Source organism: Oncorhynchus tshawytscha, linkage group LG15 (genome assembly GCF_018296145.1).
Source record: "Oncorhynchus tshawytscha isolate Ot180627B linkage group LG15, Otsh_v2.0, whole genome shotgun sequence".
NCBI lineage: Eukaryota > Metazoa > Chordata > Actinopteri > Salmoniformes > Salmonidae > Oncorhynchus > Oncorhynchus tshawytscha.
In genome coordinates, this window is record NC_056443.1 from 33941890 (window position 1) to 33954389 (window position 12500).

The 12500-nt window shown below is 43.5% G+C and overlaps 1 protein-coding gene across 1 annotated transcript in view; it reads left to right on the top strand.

Annotated features, from left to right (window-relative positions):
- Nucleotides 1-12500, top strand: part of LOC112214909 (NACHT and WD repeat domain-containing protein 2) — a 91439-nt gene that overhangs the window by 33855 nt on the left and 45084 nt on the right. Inside the window, exon 3 of the mRNA XM_042298475.1 lies at nucleotides 11146-11262. Within this exon, the coding sequence (XP_042154409.1) occupies nucleotides 11146-11262 (117 nt within the window). The remainder of the gene's footprint in view (nucleotides 1-11145; nucleotides 11263-12500) is intronic.

The window sequence follows — 12500 nt, forward strand, 5'->3', positions numbered from 1 at the left end:
GAGGGAGGGAGGGAGGGAGGGAGGGAGGGAGGGAGGGAGGGAGGGGGGGATGGAAAGAGGGATGGGAGATGGAGAGAGAGGGGAGGGAGGAATAGATGGAAAGAAGGATGGAGGGGAGGGAGGGAGGGAGGGAGGGAGGGGGAGGGAAAGGGAAAAAAGGGAGGGAGGGAGGGAGGGAGGGAGGGAGGGAGGGAGGGAGGGAGGGAGGGAAAATAAAAAACGTTCAATAAATCCCAGTTTAAGAATTCCCAGAATCAGAAGGGAATAAGCAGGAAGTCCAGGATCCTCCAAAACAGGATTTCTGGAAAACCAGGGAATTTATTGGAAGTTTCCAGAATATTACAACCCTATACGGGGGAGATGTATTGGTTCTTTTATATGATGTCTTCACTGTGTAAACGTTCCTTGGGATCTGAAAGGTACTATACAATGAAATATAAGTCATTATTATCAGTATGGCTAATGGCCAGGAGACGGACATTGAGGACTAGAGATATGACAGAGAGAGAGAAGTGGAGGGAGGAGGCACAGTGAGCAGGAAAGTCACAGAGAAATAGGAACTCTGCAGAATGATTGAAACCAAAAGCCAATGTGGAACATTCTCCATCTACAGTATACAGGATTCTCTCTTTCATTCACCCCTTCGTCCTAATCCCCCTATCCAAACACCTCTACCAACTCTCAGAACTCCTGGAGAAAGTGTCACTATGTTTTCCTCCGTCCTCCTCCTCCTCCGTCCTCCTCCTCATCCCTCCATCTCTATCTATCCATTCCCTTCTTCTCTCCGAGCCACACATCAGAGTCTGTGGGTTGGAGTGGGAGGGGGGGGTGGGGTATTAAATTAGCGCCGTGGCCTCCCCTGCGGCGGTGGGAGAACGAGATGACTAATGTCTTCATTTGAGTTTAATTACTGGGCCTCTGTCGAATCCCCCGCCTACCATACAATGTTCTGTTACACCTCTCCATTCTCCCATCAACACAGGGCTGTTATGAGCTCATGAGCCCCCCCCATGCCAAATAAGGAGTCTGAGTCCGTTATTGAAATGGTGTTGTATTGAGGGGTTCCATGATATTAAGTGATGCAGTTTATTAGTGTACCTAATACGTCTTGATGGATTCATTTTAGCCCGTTGTTGTTGCGTTGGTTGTGCTGTTTATCGCAGTAGGCTTTGATTGTAGGATTTGTCTTTGTTTATGTGGCTGTTACACTACACATTTGAATATTGCGCGAAGCGAGTAAAATACTATTGAGTATAACCTTTTTAATGGAACAACACTGTACACTGTTAGGAAAAAAGAGGGAGTCAATGGCAACGTAAAGGGGTATAAACTCCACTGTATTGGTACCCTGTAAGGTACGTCCATTGCACCATTAGTTAAAGGTACTGTACATAATTGAACCCTTGCAGTCCGTACCTCAAAAGTGGCAAAAGGTTTGCTTTTTTAGGGCACAACCACAGTGACATTTATTCCTTTTAAGATAATAAAAAAATTTAAAAAAAATGTATCTTCTCTACATAGCTGCACGAAGATGTTTTGAGTAGGGAGGTGTAAATAGAAATGAATTTGACTAAATGATATAATTAATAATTACTTATTATTATAATTACTCCTGTCTGCACAGAAAAGAAAGAAAATCATTCAGAATACTTCCTCAGAGAGCATGACTTAACCACAGACGATGTTTAGCTTTTCTTAACACTGTGGATTGTTTCAAAAACATCTTTAAAGCGTGTACGTCTACATACCTAGTTGGGAAGCCTGCGATTTGGACAATGTGCGTGGTAATGGGCTGATTATTGAGATACGTCTGTCAGTGGGAAAAGCGTCTAAAATATGTGTGACTATAATGTGTCTTCAGTATCATTCTGAAATGTTCGGACAAGAGGAACGGGATGGGGTGGTGAAGATATTGGCTCTTCTCTCTCCACAAAAAAAGCTGAGCTGTCTCCCACCAATTATTCCGCATTAATACGTTTATTGTCTTAATTGTTTGCCCTTTGATTGTTTATTGTTGATAAATTCCCCCGTTACACATGTCACCAGTAGTAAAAACAACCAATTAATCCCCGTCGTTTGGTTACATACATTTCTGTTCATTCATGGATTAATTAAGCCTACAGTCATTTACTGTGAAGTCAGATTGGAAACGTTGTTTGCACAACCTGCTACATTTGTGAGAAACACATTTTTTGGTGTTTCACACCATCATTTATGAGTTTTTGTACATTTTTTCCATTGTATTTGTTTTAAAGTGCTTCATGTGAGCAATGAAAGAAGAAAAGAAAGTTGCCATTGTGATTGATAATATTTCCTCACAGCATTTGAAAGATCTTTCCAACACCCTCCCCCTCGATAATCAGCAGGTGAAAAAGAGGAAACTATCTGCTCTGAGAATCCTATATATCCAGTGGAAACATCCTAAAATACCTGAACACATTTTCATTTGCGCAAAAACAGCTGTGTCTGTCCAGAGCTCACTGGCGCAGGAAACTCTGAGGGCCCGGAATAGGCTTGTTGATACAATGTTGCAAGTTTGCAAGCCACAGCTTAGGGCTGGACCTTCATATATACAGGCATTGGGCTGGACCTTCATATATACAGGCATTGGGCTGGACCTTCATATATAGAGGCATTGGGCTGGACCTTGATATATACAGGCATTGGGCTGGACCTTGATATATACAGGCATTGGGCTGGACCTTGATATATACAGGCATTGGGCTGGACCTTGATATATACAGACATTGGGCTGGACCTTCATATATAGACATTGGGCTGGACCTTGATATATACAGACATTGGGCTGGACCTTCATATATACAGGCATTGGGCTGGACCTTCATATATACAGGCATTGGGCTGGACCTTCATATATACAGGCATTGGGCTGGACCTTCATATATAGAGGCATTGGGCTGGACCTTGATATATACAGGCATTGGGCTGGACCTTGATATATACAGACATTGGGCTGGACCTTCATATATAGAGGCATTGGGCTGGACCTTCATATATACAGACATTGGGCTGGACCTTCATATATACAGGCATTGGGCTGGACCTTCATATATACAGACATTGGGCTGGACCTTCATATATACAGGCATTGGGCTGGACCTTCATATATACAGACATTGGGCTGGACCTTCATATATACAGACATTGGGCTGGACCTTCATATATACAGGCATTGGGCTGTACCTTGATATATACAGGCATTGGGCTGTACCTTGATATATACAGGCATTGGGCTGGACCTTGATATATACAGGCATTGGGCTGGACCTTGATATATACAGACATTGGGCTGGACCTTCATATATACAGGCATTGGGCTGGACCTTCATATATACAGACATTGGGCTTGACCTTCATATATACAGGCATTGGGCTGGACCTTCATATATACAGGCATTGGGCTGGACCTTCATATATACAGACATTGGGCTGGACCTTCATATATACAGACATTGGGCTGGACCTTCATATATACAGACATTGGGCTGGACCTTCATATATACAGACATTGGGCTGGACCTTCATATATACAGACATTGGGCTGGACCTTCATATATACAGACATTGGGCTGGACCTTCATATATACAGACATTGGGCTGGACCTTCATATATACAGGCATTGGGCTGGACCTTCATATATACAGGCATTGGACCCAGTAAGCCAGATCAAAAGGGATAGGCAGAGTATCTATGGAGTATCTATGGAGTATCTATTAGTATCTATATTTTCATATGTTCTGTTTTTATCCGCAGGCTTTATGTATTGTATGTATTCATGTATCTTACTGCTGCATTGGTCCAGAATCTAGAGACTGAATCAAATTTCTTTAGCTGCTAGCGGCTCACAGTGAAGCAATGTGTCCGTACGGCTGAGGCTGGATGTGTCCGTAGGCGGCTGAGGCTGGATGTGTCCGTACGGCTGAGGCTGGATGTGTCCGTACGGCTGAGGCTGGATGTGTCCGTACGGCTGAGGCTGGATGTGTCCGTACGGCTGAGACTGGATGTGTTCGTACGGCTGAGACTGGATGTGTCCGTACGGCTGAGACTGGATGTGTCCGGCTGAGGCGGCTGAGGCTGAGGCTGGATGTGTCCGTACGGCTGAGGCTGGATGTGTCCGTACGGCTGAGGCTGGATGTGTCCGTACGGCTGAGACTGGATGTGTCCGTACGGCTGAGGCTGGATGTGTCCTGAGGCTGGATGTGTCCGGCTGAGGCTGGATGTGTCCTGAGGCTGGATGTGTCCGTACGGCTGAGGCTGGATGTGTCCGTCCGTACGGCTGAGACTGGATGTGTCCTGAGGCTGGATGTGTCCGTACGGCTGAGAATGTCCGTACGGCTGAGACTGGATGTGTCCGTACGGCTGAGGCTGGATGTGTCCGTACGGCTGAGACTGGATGTGTCCGTACGGCTGAGGCTGGATGTGTCCGTACGGCTGAGGCTGGATGTGTCCGTACGGCTGAGACTGGATGTGTCCGTACGGCTGAGACTGGATGTGTCCGTACGGCTGAGGCTGGATGTGTCCGTACGGCTGAGGCTGGATGTGTCCGTACGGCTGAGACTGGATGTGTCCGTACGGCTGGATCTCTCGTATTAGTGGTATTTTAACTTTTACATTTGATCATTTTAATTCCGATATGTATTATTAAGTGAAAATTATTTTGAGAAACAAAAAAATATATTTTTGAAATGAAACTGTTCCCTCGACAATGTGCATATGAAAATCATAACTGGCACACAAATCGGTGGTCCGATAAATTGTAAACTTTCCCAAAAACTTAAAACTTCAGACCATTGTGAATTGAGGGCACATTGCTTTGTACTGCATCATAATAACGTGTGTGTGTGTGTGTGTGTGTGTGTGTGTGTGTGTGTGTGTGTGTGTGTGTGTGTGTGTGTGTGTGTGTGTGTGTGTGTGTGTGTGTGTGTGTGTGTGTCGAGAGAGAGAGATAAGGAGAGAGATGTTGTAACAGATTGTGCATACCAAAACTGACCACAAATGGACAGCTATGTGACCCAGCACTGTGTTGCTTGCTATGGGCAGAAGCAGGCCTTTAACATGGGCAGAAGCAGGCCTTTGAAATGGGCAGAAGCAGGCCTTTGACATGGCCAGAAGCAGGCCTTTAGCATGGCCAGAAGCAGGCCTTTAACATGGGCAGAAGCAGGCCTTTAACATGGCCAGAAGCAGGCCTTTGACATGGCCAGAAGCAGGCCAATAACATGGCCAGAAGCAGGCCTTTAACATGGGCAGAAGCAGGCCTTTAACATGGCCAGAAGCAGGCCTTTGACATGGCCAGAAGCAGGCCAATAACATGGCCAGAAGCAGGCCTTTAACATGGGCAGAAGCAGGCCTTTAACATGGCCAGAAGCAGGCCTTTGACATGGCCAGAAGCAGGCCAATAACATGGCCAGAAGCAGGCCTTTAACATGGGCAGAAGCAGGCCTTTAACATGGCCAGAAGCAGGCCTTTGACATGGCCAGAAGCAGGCCAATAACATGGCCAGAAGCAGGCCTTTAACATGGGCAGAAGCAGGCCTTTAACATGGGCAGAAGCAGGCCTTTGACATGGCCAGAAGCAGGCCAATAACATGGCCAGAAGCAGGCCTTTAACATGGGCAGAAGCAGGCCTTTAACATGGGCAGAAGCAGGCCTTTAACATGGCCAGAAGCAGGCCTTTAACATGGCCAGAAGCAGGCCTTTAACATGGGCAGAAGCAGGCCTTTAACATGGGCAGAAGCAGGCCTTTAACATGGGCAGAAGCAGGCCTTTGACATGGCCAGAAGCAGGCCAATAACATGGCCAGAAGCAGGCCTTTAACATGGCCAGAAGCAGGCCTTTAACATGGGCAGAAGCAGGCCTGCGATATTGTTCACATTCCCTTTTCACCAAGTTTAGAATTATAAACTAATAGAAAACAGAAGTGAAGAACTAATTGTGAGCACTGCATGGATCACATAGCAGCGAGTATGAATAAACATAACCCTAGACCACTTAAACTGATACAGGAATGTAGGAGAATAAAACACAATAGATCTGGTAAAAGATAATACAAAGAAAAACCAACCGTTCTTTTGTATTTTTTGTACCATCATTGAAATGCCAGAAAAAGGCCATAATGTAATATTCCAGCCCAGGTGCAATTTAGATTTTGCCCACTAGATGGCAGCAGTGGATGTGCAAAGTGTTCGATTGAGCCAATGAACCATTGCATTTCTGTTCAAAAGTTTGTATTAAGACTGCCCAAATGTGCCTAATTTGTTTATTAATAACTTTTTATGTTCAAAATTGTGCACTCTCCTCAAACAATAGCATGGTATTCACTGTAATAGCTACTGTAAATTGGACACTACAGTTTGATTAACAAGAAGTTAAGCTTTCTGGCAATATCAGATGTCTGTGTCCTGGGAACTTTTCTTGTTACTTACAACCTCATGCTAATCGCATTAGCTTACGTTAGCTAAACCGTCCCGTTCGAAGGGACACTGATCCCGAAGAAGTTTTAAGAGGTTTTTAAACTGCTAACGGATTGTTCTCCCTCCCCAGCTGTACCGCTCCTAGCCTGCATGTCCTCTACAACCCAGACAATGAACACGGGCTAGACTCCAGCCCTTCCTGTGGAAGATAGCTCCCCAGAGAGCTGTCAGTCAAACAGAAGGCCCCACCCACACTCTGTTTGCAGGGGATTATTAGGCCTGTCAGTTCTGTTATGCTCACTGCCAATGTGTCAGTCAAAGTGACTGTTACCTCCTTTGCTTGGCTTTCTGACAAGCCTGCTGACCATGATGGTAATCCTGAGCTGATAAATCGTAAATCGTTCTGGCTTCTCCACCCTGTTCCCTGTTGCTCCACCAACAAGTACTCAACAGTGAGATGAAATGGATCGAAGGACAGAGTCAAAGGACAGTTGATACCTGAAAACACCTAAGGGATAGTTTAGTGAAAATACTTTCACATGACCGTCCCCTTGTTTATTTTACCTTTATTTAACCAGGCAAGTCAGTTAAGAACAAATTCTTATTTTCAATGACGGCCTAGGAACAGTGGGTTAACTTGCCTGTTCAGGGGCAGAACGACAGATTTTGTACTTTGTCAGCTTGGGGATTTAAACTTGCAACCTTTCGGTTACTAGTCCAATGCTCTAACCACTAGGCTACCTCCCCCCCCTCGTAGAATTCAAAATAATGTTTACAGCCACAAATAACAATAACTGTAGTGACCGATGATTCGGTAGCGACCCTGGGTTTATAAACGTCGACATCGGCTTCATCACTTCCACATGCTTTGATGTCAGAGTCGATGTCACGCAGGGCTACTGACCAGAAGGCTGAGGGTTCACCAACCACCACAGACGAGCTCACACTCTCCTCGCCTGTTTCATCAAACTACGATCACAGCCGTCTGCAGACAATGATCAGCTCGGGGGAAAATCTTGAGTTTCAACATTTTGATGCAATATTTTATAATTATATAAAATATATGCAACAATATGTTTTGTAACAGATTTCTCTTTACGTTCATCAAATGGCTGCTGTACAGTTTGGATGCTGGAATTATATTCTCGGGTGGAATGCGCGCGGGTAGCCTACAGGACATATTTTTGAAGTAGCCTAATCAGATTAAAACATTGTGACCGCCTGGTTGTGTTCATGCCACATATAAAAGGTAACACATTTTTAAAGGTACATTTCAGGTATATTGAAACGTTAGGCTCTAAATACATGAAGCATGAAGCCGCTGGGATTGGAGAGAACAGGCAGAGCGCGTGTTAAACTTTCCTGAATAACCGCGCCTGCTGGGAGCATATGTGGCCACATTATTATAGGATGACTTGGGAGAACGATGATCTGCAACAGACAGTACATCTCCGTATCAGAAGTTTAAAAAAATACATCCAGACTGGCTTGCTACTCTGCCTTTCTAGACCTTTCTAAATGGAATTCGGGTTTTCTTCACCCCTTATTCAAATCACATTTTCACTGCAGCCAAGAGTATCATTTTGTATTCACTTGAAAACAATAATGCATTGCAATAATCAATGCAATAATAATCAATGCAATAATGCATTGAGGTGTTGTAGGCTAGTCTAGGGAAGGATGTTTGTACTGTCCCTCAACAAGATTCATTCGTACATTTTTTGAGCCTCCTGTCTTCACTGTTCTTTCATGCTCAATGATGCACCTGGCCTCTTCCACCTATTCCTATTGGTTCTTGTGGATTCATATTGAACATTGGCGCAGCTTTGAATTTATGTGTGGAATGGTAGCCTATTGGAGACCTGGACAATTGATGCACCTACCACTGTTGGCACTATGAATGGTGGATAGACAGTTAGACTGGTAGACTATATTGTCACTGTGAATGGTGGATAGACAGACTGGTAGACTATATTGTCACTATGAATGGTGGATAGACAGTTAGACTGGTAGACTATATTGTCACTATGAATGGTGGATAGACAGACTGGTAGACTATATTGTTATTATGAATGGGGGATAGACAGACTGGTAGACTATATTGTTACTATGAATGGTGGATAGACAGACTGGTAGACTATATTGTCACTGTGAATGGTAAACAGACTGGTAGACTATATTGTCACTGTAAATGGTGGATAGACAGACTGGTAGACTATATTGTCACTATGAATGGTGGATAGACAGACTGGTAGACTATATTGTTATTATGAATGGGGGATAGACAGACTGGTAGACTATATTGTTACTATGAATGGTGGATAGACAGACTGGTAGACTATATTGTCACTATGAATGGTAGATAGACAGTTAGACTGGTAGACTATATTGTCACTATGAATGGTAGATAGACAGACTGGTAGACTATATTGTCACTGTGAATGGTAGACAGACTGGTAGACTATATTGTCACTGTAAATGGTGGATAGACAGACTGGTAGACTATATTGTCACTATGAATGGTGGATAGACAGTTAGACTGGTAGACTATATTGTCACTGTGAATGGTGGATAGACAGACAGACTGGTAGACTACACTGAGGTTGCCAAATATTAGGAACACCTTCCTCATATTGAGTTGTACCCTAAGAACTCCCATTTTACTCTCCGACCTAATTTCCTTGTCTTCACATGTCACAAGCGAACATCCCTAATAACCATTACTCATCGTTAAGGTGTACCCATACTGCCCTATGAATGCAGGCCAACAGAGGGAACCCTGGGAAATGTAGGCCAACAGAGGGAACCCAGGGCCAACAGAGGGAACCCTGGGAAATGTAAGCCAACAGAGGGAACCCAGGGCCAACAGAGGGAACCTTGGGAAATTTAGGCCAACAGAGGGAACCCTGGGCTAAGTAAGGGAACTTTGAGAAATGTAGGCCAACAGAGGGAACCCTGGGAAATGTAGGGCAACAGAGGAAAGCCAGAGAGTCCAACATGCTCTCAGAGGCTGGGTTTGTCCTGCTTCTAAGGGGCTGCAACAGCAGCAACTTGGCATGGACACACTCATTTATGTGTCTCTCTCTTTCATTCTCTCTGTCCGGAGGAGATTTCCCCTGCACCGTGTTTGCACTTAGAATTATATGCGTCAGCTACACTGAATTTGACAAATGTGTCAGGAGATCTCCCCCCTGTCGAAGCCAACACAGGTACACACACACACACACGCACACACACAGAGGCCTTCTGTCGATCTCCATTCTGCCTGTCCTCATCGCCCCTAGTGACAGAGTGGTATCTTAGACATAGTGAGAGTGTTTGAGAGCCAGGTGGGCACTGTTCAGTTTGTCTGTGTGTGTGTGTGTGTGTGTGTGTGTGTGTGTGTGTGTGTGTGTGTGTGTGTGTGTGTGTGTGTGTGTGTGTGTGTGTGTGTGTGTGTGTGTGTGTGTGTGTGCGTGTGTGTGTGTGTGTGTGTGTGTGTGTGTGTGTGTGCGTGTGTAAACCTCCTGCTTGGTCCGTGCTCTAAGTCTGCTGTTCTCCACAGCAACAACATCTCTAATGTCCACCATGGAAAAACATAGCTATTCTTTTCCTTTTCTTCTATGGGCTGTTTTCTGTGCAAAACAACTGTCTAGATAGGAATATGTCTATATGAACCTAATCTACACTACTACTGTCTGAATGGGAATATGTCTATATGAACCTAATCTACACTACTACTGTCTGAATGGGAATATGTCTATATGAACCTAATCTACACTACTACTGTCTGAATGGGAATATGTCTATATGAACCTAATCTACACTACTACTGTCTGAATGGGAATATGTCTATATGAACCTAATCTACACTACTACTGTCTGAATGGGAATATGTCTATATGAACCTAATCTACACTACTACTGTCTGAATGGGAATATGTCTATATGAACCTAATCTACACTACTACTGTCTGAATGGGAATATGTCTATATGAACCTAATCTACACTACTACTGTCTGAATGGGAATATGTCTATATGAACCTAATCTACACTACTACTGTCTGAATGGGAATATGTCTATATGAACCTAATCTACACTACTACTGTCTGAATGGGAATATGTCTATATGAACCTAATCTACACTACTACTGTCTGAATGGGAATATGTCTATATGAACCTAATCTACACTACTACTGTCTGAATGGGAATATGTCTATATGAACCTAATCTACACTACTACTGTCTGAATGGGAATATGTCTATATGAACCTAATCTACACTACTACTGTCTGAATGGGAATATGTCTATATGAACCTAATCTACACTACTACTGTCTGAATGGGAATATGTCTATATGAACCTAATCTACACTACTACTGTCTGAATGGGAATATGTCTATATGAACCTAATCTACACTACTACTGTCTGAATGGGAATATGTCTATATGAACCTAATCTACACTACTACTGTCTGAATGGGAATATGTCTATATGAACCTAATCTACACTACTACTGTCTGAATGGGAATATGTCTATATGAACCTAATCTACACTACTACTGTCTGAATGGGAATATGTCTATATGAACCTAGTCTACACTACTACTGATTGCTCCAAATGATTACTGGTACTTGGACCTTTGACCTTGTGAACAGGAAACGTAATGTTTACTGTATATGTATTCATTATTTATGGAATGCGTATTGTTCATTTGCCCTTCTGTAGGTTGTGGACCTGTACTGGGGGATGGACCCAGAGGAGTGGGACAGTCCAGACCTGCAGCGTCTCAGGATGAAGTTACTAGAGGACTGTCTCCAGACGTCCGCAGGCCCATGTTTTGTTGTGGGTATTATGACACGTAAATTATCCTTTATAAGCCTTCATAACCATCCTGTTCATTACACAACACTGAGATGTTAATTTGACCGTTTTGAATTTGTGTTGTAACATGGTAGTTTGTTGACTAGATGGATGTTCCTTCTTCTGTCTGTCTGTATGTCCAGTCACCCATCCACCCATCCACGCATCCATCAAATTATTTAAGACTTTCTGCTCTCATTTCGGTACGTCCAGTTTCAACAGGTTGTTGGTTCGGAACCTATTGGTTTGGAACCTGTTGGTTCGGAACCTATTGGTTTGGAACCTATTGGTTCGGAACCTATTGGTATGGAACCTGTTGGTTCGGAACCTGTTGGTTCAGAACCAATTGTTTCGGAACCTATTGTTTCGGAACCTATTGGTTCGGAACCTGTTGGTTCGGAACCTATTGGTTTGGAGCCTGTTGGTTTGCTGTGTAGAGAGATCAATATGATGACAGATGGGCTCAGGTTGTGTGGGTTATCAATTCTATCTCTTCTAGATTATACCAGGTCAGAGGAGGTAAAGACCCATTTTGATGGAGGGCATGAGATTGTAATTGGTTTCAGAGCTCAGAGAGAGAGAGAGAGGTGATAGGATAGTGGATAGGAGCCTTGTCCCAGGGAGTTTGATATTGTAATTAGGGTCAGAGGTCAGAGAGGGAGAGGTGTCTATTCTTTTACCCCCCCTCTTCATTTACATATCTTATATCTTAATATCTCTGTCCACCCAACCATCTATCTATTTCTGCATCTCTCTTTCTGCATCTCTCTTTATGCATCTCTCTTTCTGCATCTCTCTCTTTCTGCATCTGTCTTTCTGCATCTCTCTTTCTGCATCTCTCTTTCTGCATCTCTCTTTCTTTCTGCATCTGTCTTTCTGCATCTGTCTTTCTGCATCTATCTCTTTATGCATCTATCTCTTTATGCATCTATCTCTTTCTGCATCTCTCTTTATGCATCTATCTCTTTATGCATCTATCTCTTTATGCATCTATCTCTTTATGCATCTCTCTTTATGTATCTATCTCTTTATGCATCTATCTCTTTATGCATCTATCTCTTTATGCATCTATCTCTTTATGCATCTATCTCTTTATGCATCTATCTCTTTATGCATCTATCTCTTTATGTATCTATCTCTTTATGTATCTATCTCTTTCTGCATCTCTCTTTCTGCATCTCTCTTTATGCATCTATCTCTTTATGCATCTATCTCTTTAT